At 37.8% G+C, this 21758-nt stretch overlaps 1 protein-coding gene across 1 annotated transcript in view; it reads right to left on the reverse strand.

Annotated features, from left to right (window-relative positions):
- PTPRD (protein tyrosine phosphatase receptor type D) overlaps positions 1 to 21758 on the reverse strand; it is a gene marked incomplete at its 5' end in the record, with an annotated part of 283346 nt that overhangs the window by 43268 nt on the left and 218320 nt on the right. Inside the window, 2 exons of the mRNA XM_084225157.1 lie at positions 4066 to 4241; positions 16176 to 16299. Of these exons, the coding sequence (XP_084081283.1) occupies positions 4066 to 4241; positions 16176 to 16299 (300 nt within the window). The remainder of the gene's footprint in view (positions 1 to 4065; positions 4242 to 16175; positions 16300 to 21758) is intronic.

Below are 21758 nucleotides of genomic sequence, written 5' to 3' on the forward strand. Positions count from 1 at the left end.
TTCCTCATCAGTAAAGAAGTTCAGAATCTGGCTCAATATCAACTTGATATTGGCATTATACTGTCATTTAGCTTCTAATATTTGAATACTCGATAGTGTCACTATGTTTTCCTTTAGCTGATTGGGTTTTTTTTTTGCCAAAACCTAGGCAATGGGGTCCCAACACAGAAAGTACTGTAATGATGTTAATGAGAGAAGTATTTTCTATCAGTTCCAAGATAACACAACAAATGCATTCAAAATATATAATTACAAAGCAAAGAAGGAAACGATTGAATCCTCTTGCAAGTGGACAATCTACAACAGTATCCTTCCCAGAAAAAGGAGGAAGGACTATATGCTTCCTGTTGGAGGCAACATGGTTATGTTTTGCTATAGAGATTTTTCATCTGATCATTCACAAAATTCACTACAGCACATGAGTACTCGGAACATCCAGTGAGTTGAGAGGAACAAAAAAAAACGCACCCAAAACTCAACAACAACAACAAAATTTCATCTGTACCACTTGGGGTAGAGGAAAAGACAGAGAAGCTGGAAAGAGAGGTATCATACATTAAAATTTAACATGTTTTACATGTTTCCTTAGTCTAACACACAATTGCCTTTTTTTTTTCCTCAAATTTATAACCGTCAATATTGTTTTATTTCACTAAAATTAAACTAATATCTGTGATAAAAATGCTACTAACACTGTTCCATGCACTGCCAATGTGTGTAATCCTTTTTGATACAAATTATTTTCATGGTAGCTGAATGATGAGACTGACTTTCTGTAGTCTGGTTTAGGTCAAGAGAAATTCAGGTGATGGCATTTAATATGAAACCAACTAAGTGTGAAAGGTTGTAAGTGAAAGATCTTTTTTTCCTGCAGCTTCCTTATAGGCAAACAAATGAATAATGAATTCTCTGTAACATCTTCATTTGATCTACTCAGCTGTAAAATATGAACATTCTCAAATCTGAAGTCACTCAGACATCTAACACATGCTAATGAACCAACTTTGTTTCTGCAGATGCAATTAAAATCCTCATCTTTATCTACGCAGTCCAGGTTATAAAGGCTGATACCAGGCTGCGGGACTACATAATGCAAAAAAGCTAGCTAAACAGAAATGACGACATGGAAATGGAAAGCAGAAAGTCTGAGGGAGAAACAATCTTGCCTTGCAGCAGGAATAATGATCAGGCTGCCAAGACACAAAAGCAATCAAAACAGAATCAAAGGAGAAAGAGAAACAAAATTAGCAAAGCTCTTCATCCCTAATGATATGTAACAGTGCTTATATTTCATGTTTGAAATCTCACTTGTTTTTCTTCTACAAGAATATGCTATATAAAAATGACAGCACAAGAAAAAATAGCAATGTAATGTCATCACTGGATTTTTTCCCTGCACAGGGATTCCCACTGCTGTCTTGCCATCAATACCATTAATTACATTACATGCAGCTACTGTATTAGAAGAGGTAACTGGTATGCCATATTCATGGAGCTGCTGCCTCCGAGACTGGGAGCTGAGTTACCTACTGGATAGCTGGTATGTAATGCTCTGCAATGAATGCATCAAATCCAGCCTATGAACACAGAAGGCGCTAAATTATGCACAAAAAATACACAAATATAAGCATTGAATGCATGAGCAATCCATTGACTAGAATGTCTCATTTCTCATTCCACTTAGAGAATCTATTGCTTCTGAATGCTAATCACTTACGGAGGTGATTACTATTCTGATCAGTGTTTTTTAGGGCACAGCCAACAAAGGCTAGAGTTAGCTTAAAACTCTGCTAGGCAATTATTGAAGAGAATGAGAAGAATTTCATTTAGCTAGATCAAAACATCCTTCTAAACAGCGGCTGTCTGTGGCCTGCAGTATTAAGATAAACTTTCAAGTACTTAAGTATACCTTTTGCAATGGGCTTCTTATTAGGAACCGATTTTTTCTTTGCTCTGGTGTCGTTTACCGGGAACTTTAAAGAATTAATTAGTGAAGAAATGGGCAGAATTACATTTTCTCAATTCCAAACAGGCAGTGCATGGATTAGACAAAGTCTGTAGACCCAAGATAAAACTAAAAATCCTGCTAAAATTACCATGTGCTATGTACTAATTGCCATCAGGTATGTAAAAGCAGTTATGTTAATGTAGGTTGAAGTTACATGTGGGAAGTGGCTCTATAATTAGAATGCTATACATTGCTTGAACTGCAAAAAGCCAAGTCTACTTATAGAAATAACGTAAAGGGTAAAAAAATAAATATATATGTTTTGGTAAGCCTCCAGAAAGAAATGACTGCTGCCAAGAAGTTCAAGTTACGTAATCATTGCAATTATAGGTATCCAAGCATATGAAAAAGACATCAAGGCCAACACAGTGTAGCATTAGACTTTCTGGTGCACTCCACCCTGTTCCAAGCTGACACATGCTGAAATATTTTCATTCTGAAATGGATCTCATCCATGAACTACTGAAATATCAACTATTATCCAGTTACTTCTCTAAGATACTTTTACTGATTCAAAACCAGTCTGGATGATAAATCTTCTGTCCTCCTCTGTAATGTCTTTTTGTATTACTGAACTCTTCTTGATCCCCCATACTTATGGCATTTTTTAACTCATTGCACAGAACCTTAGCTTTTTCCACCTTCCACCTGCAGTCCTGCAGCCTGCTTCCCACTTGCAGCTTCCTGCCCCTTCTCACAAGCTTCTAGGACAGAGTACCTTAGAATGCTTGCAGCAGTGTTTTTCTGTGACACTCCTGTTTGTTATTCACCTCCTGGATCTGAAAACCCTTCTACTGTTGTTGGCAGAGACCCAAGGGAAGTGGTTACCACTGATGCTAGAATCACCACTGCTTTCTCCCACTTTCTGATTTCTACGTTTGGTTGAAGTTTCTGGCTTATGATACAGGCCACATAAATGTGTTTGCAGAAAGCTCAGCAATGAACCAGCTGTGCAGCACTCTCCCTAGCCAATCTGTGCTCCCAGCAATGGCAGCAGTATCATGAGCACAAACAACCCATGAGAACTTCAAGTACCTCTTGACATAAAATACTGTTTCTGTAGAAAAAGTCTGACAGAGGAACCTCCACTGTTGGCTAAATACTTGTCTTCCTGATTGACTGCTGCTGATGATTTTTCTCATTTCTCTTTCTCCCCATCCTTCTCCTCTTCTGTTAACTTTTTCCTTTTACTCCCTCCTCTCCAAAAACATCCACTCTTAGAACTCATAAATACCACCAAATATGGACCCACTAGTAAATCTTCATTCAACACACCATGGTCTGTTACTACATTTTCTATCATTTTCTTTATCTTATTAAAAACCTAATTACTATTTTTTATTTCCCTTTACATATAGCACATATTTTATTATAACTCTTCAAATAATAAAATCTATAGTTATTATAGTATAATGATATTATCAGAACAGTATCCATATGTTTTAGTGCTTTACTTTCCTAATTTTACTTTGGTCTGCAAAATTGAATTTGAAATACCATGGATAATTTTGTATTCTGTTGTTGTATGTGCTGTTGTAATTTTCCTAGCTACCAGCATGTGCTCAAAAAAAAAAAAAAAGAAAAAAAAAAAAGGTTTTTCAAGCAAATTCAAATCCTCATTGATGTTAAATAATCATGAATCTATACCATTTAAAACTGAGAACTGTAGACATACATTAACTTCCTCATAACAGGATGATACAATCATGCTCTTATTACTACAGAGGAAGTAACTCTTTTAGTCTCCTCATAAGATTTCCAACATTAAAAAAAAAACCCACCCCCAAAAACACTGTGATCAAAAAATTAAAAATTTTCCAGAGCATACAAAAATGCTAAATAAATGACATGACCTGGTAGCTTCATAGTGAAAGCAAGATTTCCTATATATAGGTAATTTTCATGGTACAGACACTTTAACTAGTGGTAACCTAAAAAAAATCCCTCAGTTTTTACAGATATAAAGAAGACAGGCAAACATACATGAAGGAAACAAAACACTGACATTAGTGGTAACTCAGGTACAATATTATTAACCTTGCATAAGTTTTCCTTACCCTGGACCTCTCCTCTAGTTTTGTCATCATGACGACTGTTGCACCTTGTTGTTCCCACATCATTCTCCAGAAGTCACCAAAGGTTTCTGGCAATGCCCCCTGTGTTGCTATATAAGCATTCTGCTTCCTGTATCCGTCTATGTAGTTGGCATTGATATAGTCACTGCCTGGTATGCCTGCAAAGAGAGGAGAGTGAAAACACAGGGCACAGTTTCTCTGCTGTCCCATTTCACTAGGGCTGAACAATCCCATGACACTGGATTTGATTAATCTTGGCTTGCTGTGTGCCAAATCGTGCATGGATACTTACAGGTGAGTGTAGGCCATTTGTGGAGTCAAGAGGCATGGTGGTGTCTCTGGGAATAACTATTATTTTGAAACAAGAGACTTTGTGTGATAAGAAGTATAAAAGAAGCCTGAAAATCTGTATCAGATAGAGAGACCTGGAGGTCAGCACAGCAGCATTTAAAAGCTGGTCTGATGCTGCCTGCAGAAACCCAAAATATGGCAGTGCTACCTGGGACAGACCCCGTTGAGGATTCTCAATCAGATACCCTGAGCAGGTTCCTCAAACATTCTTGTTGAGGTCATCGCTATTCTTTTAAATACATAATGGAAAAAAAGTATCATCAAGACTATTGATATCACTGCTATATTCATTTTCTCCATTAAATGCAAAGATAATTATGAGTTTTCTTGTAACAAAACACATTATGTAAGTCAGATTTAAGAAACAGTGAAATTTTTTATATAGTGTATGCATGAAATAAAGACCTTTGCAAGACTGAATAAGAATTAAAAGCATTAAAAGTAGTGGGATCCAAGACTTGTGTGCGCATGTGACCTACACCATTATTTGCTTGAGGCTCAGGAATTTTGGACAAGACTTATACACTATCTTTGGCCGTGTCTACCAAAACATGTCCATTCTTCGAGCCCCATAGGAAGCGGGCCAGCTCCTAACTGCAATCCGTGGAACTCAGGGTACGCCATAGGATGCCTGGACACGGAACATGCTGCCTGTTGTATTGCACCAAGTAGTTTCTTTAGTTGTGGTTTTGCACTGGGTGATTTGAAATTTGCACTGAGTAGTCCTTATATTGCACGAATTGTTATTCCTTTCTCCCATTGCATGGTCTCTCCCTCTGCACCCCTGGTGGTCTGTCCCCTGGTCACCCCTGGTGGTCTGTCCCCTGTTCACCCCTGGTGGTCTGTCCCCTGTTACCCCTGCCCTCACCTCCTCAGTGGTATCCCACTGGCTGTGGGAAGCCCCATCCCCATTCCCTTGGGTATAAAAGTCCCCTGCAAGGAGGGGACGCCTCTTTCCTACCTGGGGGTGCCAGAGTCCAAGGGCTCCCTTCCCAAGCCCGTAAGCAGGACACTGCTCCCCACCTGGAGCAGAGCGCGTCTCGTCCCTTGCTTTCGTCCCTGTCAGCCCGTGTGGGCCAGGGTCCAGAGCCAGCCAGAGTGGGCTCAAACAGCAGCTCAAGGGTTCTACAGGTGGCACCAAATGTGTGGCTCGAACTCCCAAGCCTGAGATTCAGAGTCTCATGCTCTACTGACTGAGGAGACGCGTATTTCACAGCTGCCTACCCTGGCCAAGGAGGTACATTGGCTGCAGCAAAGGTCACATTACTAGTCTGCACTAATAAGGCAGGCACGCTCATGGAAATGGATAAAAATGGACTTAAAATTCTCAGAGCACTGCTGAATTCAGCAGTGCAGTGCCCAGCTTTTAACTCAGACTACATGTGTGTTGAAAGATAAAGCACTGAGGGATCCATTTTTATGTCCCTGCTGTTGTTTTACCTGACTAGAGAAAGAAGTAAGATACTCATGTGAGATGTCCGTGCTGGCTGAATGGCAAAGCAGCGTTAATTAGCTGAATCTGCAACTTAGTAAATTTTGTTGAAGTAATTGACAGAAGTTACTTATTTTGAGCAGAAATGAATTATTTATATTGATGCAGCCAATCTGCCATGCACAAGTCTGCAATCCCAAGAAATGATGGCGGTTCCACAAACTCTTTCAAAAGAGAATCAAGGTGATAATACCAGCCCCAGATTTATTCTACAGCTATGACCGTTTTCCCTCCACAAAGCAACAAAATTGAGTCTCTTTAGCTATGAAACAGAATAAATTGTAAATAAATATTTCCCAAGATCTTTGTCAGAAACAAAATCTTCAAATCAATTTTGATGCATTATCTCCTGCTGGTAATCCCAAATCAGGAATTACTGGAGCTGCATAGTCCTGTCTTTTCTGACTATAAGTAGCACACATTTGAAAATGTCTTCCAAAAATTTTTTAATTTGAATGGAAATTAGGGGTATATCTTTAAAATGGACTGTTCCTTTTAAGAGACAATATTAATTGTTTCAACACTCATTCAGGATAAACCTGAATGTTTCATTCCACTACTAACTTAGCAGTGAATGAACCCACAGACTAAATGTCACAGCAAGTAAAATCCAATATAATCTGGAAATTTTTCTGATTATGGGTTACTGCAGCAGTAGTCTAGCAAAAAATTTGCCTTCATGCCCAATAAAGTTCCATATATGTTCTTGTTTCATATGTTCAAATTATATTTAAAATAAAATTTTAATTTAAGTTTCTGTATGCAATTAGAAGAAAAACATGACAAAATATTTCAGAGATAGAAAGACCTTGTAACTTCAGGGTTACAAGAGAGGCAGAAAATGGCACTCCTCAGGCAAGATGCAAGAATGGACACAGGCAGACTGCCTGACTGATTTGACCTGACTGAAAGTCTCTTCCAGGAGAAAATAAAACAAAATAAAAAACTTGTTAACCTGCATAGTCTATAGCTGAAAAGCATGATTTCCCTCCATGAAAGGCAGAAAGTGGAGTTCAAAAGCATCACTCTTGTAGACTTGAAGCTGTTTTACGTGACACTTCTTATTGTGGATATTGGAATTAATGATATAGAAAATATAACTGTTAGGCACAATGCTGTATTTTCTTCCTTTATCAAGATAATAAAACTTTTTCACAAAACAGATGAGAAAGAAGAATGAAGCCAACAGGAGAAATCTACACCAACTGGGTATTATTACCAAAGGAACTGAGAAAGCTGGTAAGAAATGTTTTCTGCATAAATTAGAATTGTATTATGATGCCTGGTATCATACTTTGAAGCACATGTTATAAATAAAAGCCTGAGGAAAAAATGGAAAACAACACTTTGTAAAGTGGTTAAATGATCTTCTGGGAAAGCTGTCCTCTGGAACTGATAATGCACAAACTCAGTGTGAAAATTAAGCATGAGAACTATTGCAAGCTGTTCCCTAAAGAATGATCCTTAAAAATTTTAGCAACCAATACTAGTACCTGATGTAGAAAAAATTCAGAATGCCTAAAATTGTAACTTGCTATTTTGTATTGAATGTATTGACAAATTATATTAAAATTTATACTTCAAAATTAAATAAATTCCAATTCTTTCAATTAGGATGAAGAAGACCTTCCAGATTACACCTTCCTTGATCTAAGATTCAAGTAAAAAAGAATTAAGATTAACAATTACTGACAAATGCAAAGAAGATTTCTTCAAATATATATTAATGTGAAAATTTTCACTCTGTTTCTCCACTTTATTTCCGTGAAGTGGGCACAAAAAAATTCTGTACATCCTTTAGCTAGAAAAATTATTTTACGAAGCAAGTCAGCTTCACTGTACCAAACGAGGACACACCTGGGACATGGACATGAAATTTCATTTACCACAGGCCCTGAGCAACTATTAATGAATTAATCAATGAAGTTTTGGGGAAAAAAAAAATACAAATAAAACATGTTGCAACATGTCCAACACTTGCACTGAGATCTGCATCAAGGATTTATCTCTAGCAGAATACAGTACTCAATAGTACTGTACAGTACTCAATAATACTTGATCTGCTGGGATCAAGAGAACGACTTGATTCAGAATGCCCAGCTCCATTGTCTCTCCCTCACACAGTATCCATTAGGGATGTTCTCTGCTCTCCATCCATTCTCATAGTCCCTTTATGTATTGTACCCATTTCTCACAGAGTCTCTTTTCATCACTGTCTTCATGCATGACCTCAGTTTCACATCCTGCTCCAAAATCCTTAAAGCCCTCTAGGGAAGGTGCCTTATGAAAAGAGGACTAATGAATTTGTTAAAAATATCAAGTAAAAAATTTAATATCTGTAAATATCTACAATGACAAAGAATAAAAATTAAGCAAAGACAGGTAAATCTAAATATTAAAATTTCCCTTTCTGAAATGATTTTTCTGGCCATAACCTCATTCTGAGCTGAGAAAACAGAACAATTTTGTGTCAAGTCCAATAGTGCAAAGACAATCAAATGACAACCAGTCTGACTGCAGTACAATGAAATCCTGCAAACTTTTGTTAGCTGCCATAGCTTGAAGGCAACATACCCACAAGCACAGCAGCAATTGCCATCATTACTTAAATTTGGGTTTCATAGTTAAGAGAGGTCAGTTTTTCTGTAAAAGCATGGGTCAAGAAAGGGACAAAGCAACCAAATTCTGTAATATTGATATGAACCTTAACTAAGTCTTTTTGCATCACTGGGATTTATTTTACCTTTAGGATGGCATACCTGAACTATAAAATGAGGGTAAGCTATGCAGTATAACCAGACTTTTTTAAGTTTCATGAAAGCAGAGACACAGTTTCTGCACAAGAAATCAGTTAAAGACCAAGTTCTTTAACCATGATTCTACCATAAATATTTTCTAGTAGCATTTTCAACAATGGTGATGAATGACCAGAGTCTGAAATCTCTTTATTTAGCCAGACAGGACTTAAGCAAAATGGGAGAAGAATCAGATGAGTAGTTCAGCACAAAAGACAATCCACTTTTAAATATCTCAAGAGAACAAAGTTCAGTTTTTACATAGTAAGAGTGAAAGAGCAATGAAATAAAATTAGCCGATGCCACAATTAAAGTACAGAAGATAAAAAACCCCATGAACTGTATTGCTCTCAATTTATGCTGACAACTCATGAGCTGAGATGACAGTACAGCTTACTACAAAATAGACTCAGATCCACAAGGCTAATAATGTAGACATTAGGAATGATTCACTTGATTTCCTGAAGAGAGTTATAATCTTAAATAACTTTAATTAGACTTCACGTTTTATTCACAAACTGAAATCAAATAATGAAATTATTTCAAGCCTTTACAAAGGCTGAGTATTGAACAGCCTTTCTATTTAAAATAAATTAAATTATAAAGCTTTGTTTCTGCACTGCTTCCCTAAGACATGTGCTTTTAGTCATGTGCATAAATAGTGTGAAGTAATAGGATTAAATTCTGTCATGCTTGTAAACAAGTTGGAAACATACCATGATGAACTCAGAGTGTTGATGAAGTTGTACTACTGGCTTAAATCAATGTCTGGTGTTTTGAACAATGCCAGAGCAAAACCCACATGCTGGTTGTACATGTGTGAACACAACAGTGGGAAAAATCTAATCTATATAAGAGGCATGCACCAGGTTAACTATAAAAGTATGCAGATCAGGCCCCTTGCTAGCCTCTCTTTTTCATCCCTTTCTCTTTTGCCTTCTTTGTCACACCACCTCAGCTCTGCACCATCCACACAGAAGGAACAATGTGGAATCTGGGGTGATATTGTTTGTTCTCTCTCTCTCTTGCTTTCTCTGATCAAACCACAGTTGTCATTCTATCCTATACTCCACACTGAACTTTATTGCAGGAGTGGGGAGATTGTGGACGTGTGTGGCTTTTTAGCCAGCACCTTTGAGGGGTTAATTTTAGGAGGTGAGAACTATATTAGTGTACTGTACAAAATTAAGAATGTAGAGGCTTGTTAGACAATATTTTTTGACTCTAAATAGTTGTCTGATTGCTGGAGTTAAGGCACGCCTTAACAACAAAAGCACAAGAGGTGTCACTCCTGGTCCGGTGTCTTTGTTCAGCCTGATGAGAACTTACCATGACAATGTGCCCCCTGCCATGGGTTGTGACAGCAGCCCTGATTGGCAATGCTGTGCCTGATGCCCTACAGGACATGTTTGGCCCCCTGGATGCCCCCCTGTGCCTGATGCTCCCAAGAACATCTTTGTCCATCCTGGCTGCCAGGGCACTGCCGACTCATGTTCAACTTGCTCCCCCAGGTCTTTTTCTGCTCTCCAGCATCTCATTCTCCAACCTGTTCGCAACCCAGGTGCAGAATGTGGCACTTTGTCTTGTTGAACTTCCTGTGGCTGTTGATTGTTCAGCCCCCTGATTTGTCAAGGAATCTCTCTAGGGCCTCCCTGTCTTCATGGGAGTCAACAGCTTCCCCATTTTGCATTGTTTGCAAACATGGTTAGTATCCTTTCCAGTCCTGCATCCAAGCCATTTATGAAGATGTTGAAGAGCACCAGCCCTAAGGCTGATGGAGCCCTGTGGAACCCTCCTAGTGGCAGGTCCCCAGTCCAATGTCACCCCATTCACTGTAACCCCCTGTGCCTGACCTGTGAACCAGTTGCTCACCCATCACATGATGTGTTTACCCAGCTGTGGGCTGCACGTTTTGTCCAAAAACATATACCATGAGAGAAGGTATTAAAAGCTTGGCTGAAATCCAAAAAAATTACATCAACTGTCATTCCTTAATCAGCTTGGCCAATGAACAGGTGCTAGGTGCCAGTAACAAGTGTTTCTGTGGATGTTTTTGTCACATGAAATCTATCTAGTTAAGCAAATAATCAAATTGAAATGGTCTAAGCAGAAATCTGTACTTTAGGAATTCACCGAAATATGGAGCAGCACAAAACCAGTGAAGTACTCTAGTAGTGAATATTTGTAAAATGAAGCCTTTTTACAAAGACTGAGGACTCTAGATATCAGTCCTCTACATATCCACCTAGAAGGATGAAGGAAAGGAAAAGATGAAGGATGAAGAAGGAAAAAGAAATGTCAGGAAAAGAAAACCTATAGATAGCTGGATTGTGAATAGACTGTTAGGAGGACCAGGAGAGTCTGGTGAAGAGGAAAAAGATGAATGATATGGACTCTCAAAGAGAAATGTTGAATTAGAGAGAATTTATGGAAAGAAGGCAATACCAGAAAGGGATAGGCAGAAGATGCAGAATTAGGCCTGACAAAGAAAGGGATTGTTTAGAGGGCAGAAGAGAAGTATTTGAAAGGAAGGGAAAAGGTGACAAAAGTGAAATGTAAGTATGCAAACAAAGAACTAAGAGTGTAGAAGATCTGCAAGCAAGATGAGAAATTTGGAAGATCTGCAGGTGAGAAAAGAAACTTGGAAGGTGAAAGACATGGGAAAAAGCAGGAGCTCTTTTAGGAAAAAGAAATGAAGCATGAATTTGTTTTGTTTTGGTCTAAAAACTGTCTAGTATTAAGAAGCCCAGAAGGGACTTCACAGAACAAGCAGATTGTTCTGTGCAGGTCCTCAGAGGCATAGGTAAAACCATTGCATCAGAAACTCTCCACAATGCATGGCAGTATGTGCAGATAGCAGTATGTTGCACAATACTACAAAACAGATATTGAAATCTAACAGGATGTCATCGTACTGTGATTATTTTACTGCTATCTGAAGCTGGGTTTAGGGATCTCCTTAACACTGAGTAACACAGCAGTTAACAGCTAAAGGAATCTTTTATTGAATAGAAATATTAATTTATGCTCTAAATTATGCACTCAAAGAAATGACGAGTGCCTCTACTAATATGAAATTAAATGATATCTGGTTTGATATTTCCTGCAAAACCCAGTTTCAATATGCATGTTCACAGTAAACATGTATAAAATCTTCATTAGTCAGTAAAGAACAAAGCCACCAGATGTTTTCTTGAAGTTTTTCCCAATGGAAAGTATGTCAACATATGCAGGAAAAATTGTTCTGAGTAGATTTTAGGGGCATCAAGAATGGCAGTATTTAAGTTACAACTTACAGTATCAGTAGGCTCATACACCTACAACTTGTCTCAGCATTGTTGTCAAGACAGGCACCACAAAGTCTACACTACGAAATCTACTTCACAGGGGCCCTAACACCATGAAATCACTTCACCCATCTTTCTGTACTCATATCTTTTATGGGTATTTCTGTATCCACCACCAAAATACTTCTGTTGTTTTTAAGGCACTCCAAGCTTGCAGGGTGAGGGGCCATTCAGTTCCTATTGCTAGCAGAAGGCAACATAAATGCAATGTGACAGAGTGCAAATAGTTTGTACAGGTCATGACTCCTCGGTAGTTACAATGCTCCAAACAATTTCTAAATCTTACCATGATGGGCTGAATAATCAAAGCCAATTTACTGGCAGCTGGCCATCAGACATATAAGAATATTAGCAGCTTCTTGCCTTTTCTTTTTTGACCATTTGTATTACAGTCAGAACTTTCTAGTGTTAGGAGAATTTTAAAGTCACTAAATTTCCCATTAAAAAAATTACCCCGCTGAAATATGGTAGGCTTTTTTTTTCTTTTAATAACTGGCATTATGCAAATACATCTACATACAGAAGACTTTTAGTCATTAATATCTCCTAAAAGAATCGGCAAGGCATTTTAAAATGCAGAATGTTTATCCATTCCCTCCCCACCCCCTGAATTTTTATTTACTTCTTACAGGTTGAAGATCACAGATCTAGCTGTTTTAACTCAATCTGTTTGTCTTTTAATCAGTAAATTCTCCCTTAAATCCATTTGGATGCATATAATAAACTTCACTGCATTCTAACATTCTATCATTATACTTTAAAATTCCAAGTGTCCATTTCAGAAACAGCCAAAGACAGCACAATATGAGCTGATTTCAAGACTTCAATCTGATTTCAAGAACATGGGAACAAAATTTTGCCAAGTAAAATTTTCTTTTCAAGAGGAAAACCAAATTACCACATCTAACCTGAGTTTTCTTTCCAAAGGGAAATCTACTGTTATAAAATTTTAGTAGTGATAACAAAAGCATTTTTGTGAAATGAGTAATTATGTTGTGGAACTCCATACTGTATGTAATTAGAGAGGTCAAGAACTTAATAGGGATTCAAAACAAGGTTTTAACAGGAGTTATGAAGGGTACCAAAATAAATACTTTGAAAGTGTTAGTAAGCCTTGTGTTTCAGTGCTAATACAATTTTTAACAATTGGATACTATCAATAGTTGGAAAGTAGTTATTTCAAATCTCTGCCAATTGCTTCTCAAGACTTTCTTCTAATCACTCCAAATAGGCTACAGAGTTTGGCTACGGCACAAATTTGGCCTTGTGTCTCATTCCAAAGTACCAATTACAACATTCCTATTTCTGCAAGACTGTTAAGTTACAAAATGTTCATCAGTGTAGGTTTACAGTTTGGCAGATGCTCAGTCCTTTCTTCATATATGTTTGCTCTTGAACAGTAAGTAACTGCCTAGGTGTAAAACGGAGCTCTTCTCATCACAAAAGCCCAGCTGCTATTGAAACCTCACTAATAATATTAGTTTTCTTGCGGCCACCAAAAAAATGCAGATGAGGCCCATGTGTAGGCATACACATGTATACGTACACACATATATGTACCAAATATTCTCCAAATAGTTGTAACAAAATATATTGTAGTTCAAATTTAGGTCCGGATTAAGTTGTATAGCAACATAGGTAAAGGAGAATATATTTTTAAGTAATATTCCAAATACTGATTTCCCTGGTAATATGAAAAGAAACACAGCTATCAACTGAAAAAAGTGCTGGCCAGACTGTGCATTTTCATATCTAAAATATCTGCTTAAAACCTGAAAGAGAAGTACTTTTTACTATATGTTAAAACCAATGTATTAAAATTTTGAAGGTACATACACAAAATTTCATCTACCCAATCAGGTAAAATCCCAGGAATAAAAATTTTTAAAGTGATATGGGTGAATATTCCATTTGTGGTTTTACATAAACACTAATATGACAAAAGGCTATAATACTTTTCTCTGTGTTGACTCAGTGACTATGAAAGACTCAGAAATTTTAGCCTCATCATGGTATTTCTTACTTAAAAAAGGAAAATAAACATTACAGTTTAATTATATTTTGACCCTTCTCCCTAAATACTCAATCCTTTCCAGGTACAATGTAAATTTTTTTTCCCGCATTTTTACTATCACTTATGTAAAAACATAGTCCAATGAATGTGCAATTTCATACTTTCAATTACTTTCACTAACATTTTCTGCTTTGCCTTTTAAATTTTTTTCTCATTCTCTGAATATATATATCTATATATATCTCTATATCTCTATATCTCTATCTCTCTCTCTCTCTCTCTCTCTCTCTCTCTCTCTCTCTATATATATATATATATATATATATATATAATCTTTTTTTTAAAGGCAACCATAATATTTAATGGGCCATTTACAAACAGGGAAAAATGGCAGTCCAGTGGTCTAATAAATAAATAAATTATCAAATAAATCTGATTGCATTTAACTTTTTTCCTCATCTTCTCTCTCCTTTACACAACTCTTTTTCCAAACAAAATCCCTGGAAAAACATGAGTCTTCTTTTTGCCAGTTAGACTTATCTCCCAGTGAAGCATTTTGTTCTGAAGAATACCACTCAGAAATCCTCTCCAATTGCTCTTCCTGACCTATTCAGGCCATGTACTTTGACCTCTTGTCTGGACCAGTGAGACAGAAAAGGTTATATTTTTTGAGTTACATCACATTTAGTGCTAATTAGAGTAGTATTGATAATAATCTCTTTAGTGATGGGACAGGTAGAGACAGGTTTCTACACAGCCAATATTCTTTTACAATGCAATATGAAAAACTGTATGTTGCAAAAAAAAATCTCGTCAGTACTGCAATATGTACCTCAAAGGTGGAAAAATATAAGCAGATTATCATATGCAAATTCTTCAAGGTAATAATTAAAATTTGGTAATACATTTGAGAAGCTCTTATCTGTATAATCAAAGCCTATGGTATGCAGCTGCAATGAATGAGGAAAGATCTAAACTTCAGTCAGTGGGATTGCCTTTTTCTTCACCAAGAAGCTAATATTAAAGTGGATTACACTTATAAATCCAGTGTCTTTAGGTCTGGAGTAGCGAAAGATAAGCAGCTGTTTATAACCATAAATTAAAATACTTGCAGTTTAAGATGTACCATATTATGACTGAAATAACTATGACCTAGAATACAGATCCCTCTATCTTATGTACTGTATGCAAGTCCTGTTGGAGCTAACTAAAGACAACCCTTATTTTCATTTAAATTGTGCCATATAAATATATAATTTGTTTGATTACGGCCATCATTAATACCTGACTGTAAACAACATAGAATAAACTGAAAATCCATCTTCAACCTAGGAAGCAGGTTAATGGTAAGGCAGAATTGGAAAAAATTAAAAAGAATCCTCTGAGTGAAAACCAGTGTGTCCTGATGCTTGGTAAAACAGACACAACACCTAGGACTGGCTACCTGTAACAGTTTGCTTCAGATAAAACTTTGAAGTGTTTATGATTTTGGAAAGCTTTGTAATAAAGAAAGATATAATGAAAAGCTCTCACTAAATTACACTGTCAATCTTTAGTCAGTAAGATACTCCCAAAAATGCCTGCATGTGGGCATTTGTTTAATAACTCTAGTTTAATATTTAGATTGGAAATTAAAATACAAGTTCTAAGAGAGAATTTTTAAAATTTCTCCAGAGAACATGAAGTTGAACGGATTTTTTCCCCATAATAAGGTTTTGCAAAGTAAAACTCAATGAGCAGACATCTTGATAATTTCATTGATCAGCAAATGCCTCAATTCAAGTATGCTTGTTTACTGCTACGTTTGCTTTGTAGTGTTAGTATAAGTAAACAGCAATATTAATTTACTTCAGATAACTCACTGGCATATACACAGAGACCTAATGCATTCTGTGTTACACATGAAAGTACTTTTTAGTGCAAGTTCATACTATGTCACTGTTACAATAAGCATCAGAAAAGGATTGTCATAACAGGAATTTACTGGAAGTATTTTAATTACCACTTCTTTATATTATTATATCAAGATACTGATTGGCAAAATCACTCTAGATTTTAGGAATTAATTAATTTAATTTTAAAGGTCGCCTTACCTTCTATTGCTGAGAGTAGAACACGGGAATGGTCGTATGCAATTACATTCGCATATCTATTCTTTGGTTTGTTTACTTCCAGGTTAGAGTGTTCCCATGTGAACTGCTGACCAGGGTCAATAGACTTCAAAAGACAAAGAGAAAAAAAGGAAAGGAAACTTTCAGCTAGGGACTACATAATTGTTTTATTTATGGTAATTAGAAACTAAAACCCCGTAGTTAGCTGTGGAAATAATTTCCTTTTTAAAGAAAATTATTACTTCAGGACACATTGTAACATATTAGATCATATTACATTAACCATTTTGTATTTATGCATCTGAAATTTCCATGAGGAATTTAACCACAAGCTTTTAAAATCCAGGGCTTTTTCTTCAGAGAAAGCAAGTTATCCACCCTTTTATCTTTTTACTCATTTCAGAAGATGAGGGGTTCTAGATTAACAGAAAATGAATAAATATCATAAATCTCAAAAACACTGGGATGAAGGGGAATAAATATTTTTGCCTTTATTAGTAAGAACACATGTTCAAAAAGTTGCCTGTCCTGTTTACTAAACAAACTCCAAAGGTTCCTGAAGAAGTTTTTCAGAAGAAAAAAAATGTTTCTGTTCTTTCATTTTGATGCCAGACCAAACCATGGCACTAGTGTTGCTCAGAAAACTAGCTCAGTTTCATCCATAGACAACATAAAGAAACTTGCTTTTCATTTCCTTGAGTCATAAATAAGTAAGCAATTCAGTCATAGTTAAAATTTTATTGATATCTTATTCATAAACATAACTAATCTTATTCATAAACAAAACTACATGTTTCCAGATTTGCTGTTTATTTTCTGTTCCAGGGTGGAATTACAGAAGTGTTCACCACAGTCCTTCCTCCCTCCCCACTGGGGAAACTTCAGACTCTAGTATTTTTACTCTATGGTTGAGCAATCTATGCAGCAAAATGAATGCAAAATAGGTAACAGATGGCACCTGTTTATGCTCACTGTGGTAGTGGCTGATGAAAGGTCATCTCATACTGAGAAGTCATGAATAATCACCTATTGTATTACTTTCCCTTTCTGCAACATTAGAGACCTTAAAATTTCTTCATCAATATAAATACACAATTATGGCTTGAGGTTTATGCCCTCTGTTTAATCCTGGTAAGAACTGGCAGCTCCCAATGACAGCCAGTGGTAAACTATTACAAAAAAAATGAAAAAAAAAAAAGATGACGCAGATAAGCCAAGGTAGGGCAGTTCACCAACACTGTGCTCATTTTCCATGAGTAGACCAGCACAAATCAGGAGATCTGTACTGCCACTACAGCATCAAGCCAACAGCTTCACTGACTCTTCCCAGGGTATGACCAGTAATCAATTAGAGTAGGTATTACCTGACATGAGCATGTGTGAAATTAGTTAATGTGATTTCACTAGGACTTACCCCTTAGACTGATAATTTGGCCAGTCTGAAAATTGCTTCATTCTCATGCATCTTTTCATATTTTTCACAATTTATTTATTTATTAAATATTTTGAGAATGAATTTGCTTCTTTATTGAGATTATTGAAAAAAAAATTCATTTGCTTGGCTCCCTGATAGAGAAGTATTTGTCTTTGGGAAAACAAATATCTCAGAAAAAAAAAAAAAAAGTGCTTTATCCTATTAAACAATACCCTAGGCTCAATTAACTTCTATAACAAAAAATTATAAAGTCCTGCATAACCTAGCTATGGAGAGCAGAGGAGTGGGATGGCTCAGGTTCTGGCTCATTCTTTACCTACAGCAACTGAGATAGAGTTCTTGGCAAATCCTGCCTCAAAAGGAAATGAACTGGGACAATTTAGAGGAATGAGGAAGAAATTAAATGCTTGGGATCATGATGAAGGCCATGAAAATTCTACTTATGCTTTGGATATGATTCATTTGAATTCACAAAATTCACAGAATGACTAGGTTGGAAGAGACCTTCAAGATCATTGACTCCAACCCATTCCCTAACACCTCACCCACACCATGGCACTGAGTGCCACATCCAATCTTTTCTTAAACACATCCAGGGACGGTGACTCCACCACCTCCTCGGGCAGACCATTCCAGAATTTATCACTCTTTCTGTAAAAACCTTTTTCCTGATAACCAACCTATATTTCCTTTGGAGCACACTAAGTTTGTATACTCTGGTTCTGTCAGTTGCTGCCTGGAGAAAGAGACCAACCCCACCTGGCTACAGCCACCTTTCAGGGAGCTGCAGAGAGTGAAAAGGTCACCCCTGAGTCTCCTTTTCTCCAGGCTAAACACCCCCAGCTCCCTCAGTCGTTCCTCACAGGGTTTGTGTTCCAAGCCCCTCACCAGCCTCGTTGCCTCCTCTGGATGTGCTCAAGTGTCTCAATGTCCTTCCCAAACTGAGGGGCCAGCACTGGACACAGCACTCGAGGTGTGGCCTCACCAGTGCTGAGTGCAGGGGAAGGGTGACCTCCCTGCTCCTGCTGGCCACACTATTCCTGACACAGGCCAGGATGCCCTTGGCCTTCTTGGCCACCAGGGCACACTGCTGGCTCATGTCCAGTCAGCTGTCACCAGCACCCCCAGGTCCCTTTCCAGCCACACCGTCCCCAGCCTGTAACACTGCAGGGGTTATGGTGGCCAAAATGCAGGACTCAGCACTTGGATTTATTACAGTCCATCCCACTGGACTCTGCCCATCCATCCCATTCCAGGTCTCTCTGCAGAGCCCTCCTACTCTCCAAGAGAACAATACACAATCCCAGCTTGGTGTCATCTGCAAATTTACAATGAATGACTCAATCCCCTCATCCACATTGTCAATGAAGATATTGAGCAGAACTGTCCCCAGCACAGAGCCCTGAGGACACCACTGCTGCCTGGCCCCAGCTGGATGCAGCACCGTTCACCACCACTCTCTGGGCCCATCCAGCCCGTTCTGAACCCAGCACAGAGTGCTCCTGTCCCAGCCATGGGCTGCCAGCTTTTCCAGGAGAGTGCTGGGGGAGACAGTGCCAAAGGCCCTGCTGAAGTCCAGGTACACAACATCCACAGCCTTTCCTGCATCCACCAGGCGAGTCACTTGGTCATACAGAGGGACCAGGTTGGTCAAACACGACCTTCCCCTCCTAAAGCCGTGCTGGCTGTGTCTGACACCCTGGCCACCCTGTAAGTTCCCTGTGATGGCACTCAATAGAAATTGCTCCATTATTGCTCTTACCTGGTACTGAGGTCAGGCTGACTGGCTGTCAGTCAGTCATAATTACCAGGATCCTCCTTCCCACCCTTTTTGTCAATGGGTGTCACACTGGCCAGCCTCCATTCCCCTGGAACCTGACCAGTGAGCCAGGACTGTTGGTAAATGATGGAGAGTGGCTTCACAAGCTCATCTGCCAGCTCCCTCATCACCCTGGGATGGATCCCATCTGGGCCCATGGGTTTATGAACATTCAAGCACCTCAGCAGTTCTCTGACTGCCTCCTCCTGGATAACAGGGGGACTATTCTGCTCCCTGATATCATTGCCTAACCCAAGAGGACAGTTATCCTGAAAGCAAGTTTTCTCACTAAAAACTGAGACAAAGAAGGTTTTAAGGACCTGTGCCTTCTCCTCATCTGCAGTATCAAAGCTCTCTTCTGCATCTAATACAGAACAAAGGTTAGTCTTACTCTTCCTTTTACCATTAATATATTCGTAAAAAGAGTTTTTATTATCCTTGGTGAAAAAAGTTGCCATTTTAAGTTCAAACTGAGCTTTAGCCTCCCTAATTTTTTTCTACTTACTCCAGCAGCCCTCTTAAATACTACCTGAGGAACCTGACCCTCCTTCCAAAGATTAATACATCTTATTTTTATTCCTGAGTTTCTCCAGAACCTCCTTGCCCACCCAGGCTGGGTGTTTGCCTTATTGACTTGTCTTTCAGCACAGAGGGACAGTCTGTTCCTGTGCCCTCAAGATATGCATTTTAAGGCACACTCACCCTTCCTGAACTTCTTTATTTTTAAGGACTACTTCCCAAGGAACTCTCTGAATGTGTCCTGAATAGGCCAAAGTCTGCCCTCTGAAACTCCAATGAAAAAGTCATATTAATGCTCCTCTTGACTTCACCAAATATTGAGAATTTTGTAATTTCATGATCACTATGCCCCAAGCAGCCTCCAACCATCCCATCTCCCATCAGCCCATCTCTATTTGCAGACAAAAAAATCTAACATGGTCCCTCCCTTGGTGGGCTCACCCACCAGCTGTGCAAAAAGTTGTCCTCTACAAGCTCTAAAAATTTCCTGGACTGCCTCTTTTCAGCTGTATTTAGTTTCCCAACAAATGCCCAGCAAGTCGAAATTGCCAACAAGAACTAGGGCTGATGATCCAGAAACATTTTCCAGCTGTTTACAGAACAAATTGTCCACCTCTTCTTCCTGGTTGGGTGGGCCATACCAGACTCCCCATAGGATGTCAGCCTTATTGGCCTTCCCCCTAACTGTATCGCTATATGTGACACATGAATTGTATCTCTATATGTGTTACTAACTGTTCAAAAGGCACTCTTAAATGCAGCTCCGAAAGAACCTGTTTTTTTTTAAGCTTCTACACAATTTTTGGTACTAAACTATATGGGTTCAACATCCTAGAAATTGAGTGATTATGATCAACATATCTTAAAATGTCAGTAGTATTAGGAGCTTATTAAGTTAGTATCTAAATAGACGAAGAGGTTTGCAACACTGGTGATGGAATTTTTTTTTGAACCATACTGTAATTTGTTTGCCTATAAAGGGACAGTGAATTATCCCCCTATAGTATTTTTCCACATGCAAAGGTAAGCATCACTTCTGTGCTGTGCTTAAGTATAAACACAGTGATGTGATCCAAGAGTAGTGCTTCACCGTTATCCAACAAAAATATTACTTTTTCTGACTACAGAGTGAAATTCTTAAGCATCAATAAAGCAACTGGTACAATTTTATTCTCTGATTTCAGTCTGTAAAATTTTTATTCCTTTTTCTTACAATTTAGTTTCATTCTAGTAATGTTTTCCCATGCTCTGAGAAGGATGGCTGGTAGAATTTTTAAGCGGGTATGCACTGTGTAATTTAAAAACACAAGTATTTAATCTTTACTTCTAAGTGCTATTTATTTCATCAAAGGTACAGAGAAAGAATCTGGAGTGCATTTTGATCAGCACTGGGAAGTAGTAGATATATATATATATATATATATATATATATATATATACACACACACACACTACATTTAAGACATAATATACCTCCTTAGAAGCAGGCCAACAATTCACTTATATCATATGACTGGAAAAGTAATCAAATTTACATAATGACTTCTCTCAGCACAAATCTCCCCTCTTTTCTTTTTTGAGTTAATGGAGGTGAATAAGAAAACTTACACAGGTATTTACAGGTAAAATTTTTGGAATTTTGGAAAATAATTTTTATGGATTTATCTCAGAATTCTAGTAGTAATTTAGAAGTTAAACATAGTACAGAAGATGCTAACTATATATACGTGAATTAACTTTTAAAATTGGTAACTTGACCAGGAATAATGCACATCTATAACATCTCTGACTA

The sequence above is a fragment of the Fringilla coelebs genome, assembly GCF_963513975.1.
Source record: "Fringilla coelebs genome assembly, chromosome: Z".
Taxonomy (NCBI): domain Eukaryota; kingdom Metazoa; phylum Chordata; class Aves; order Passeriformes; family Fringillidae; genus Fringilla; species Fringilla coelebs.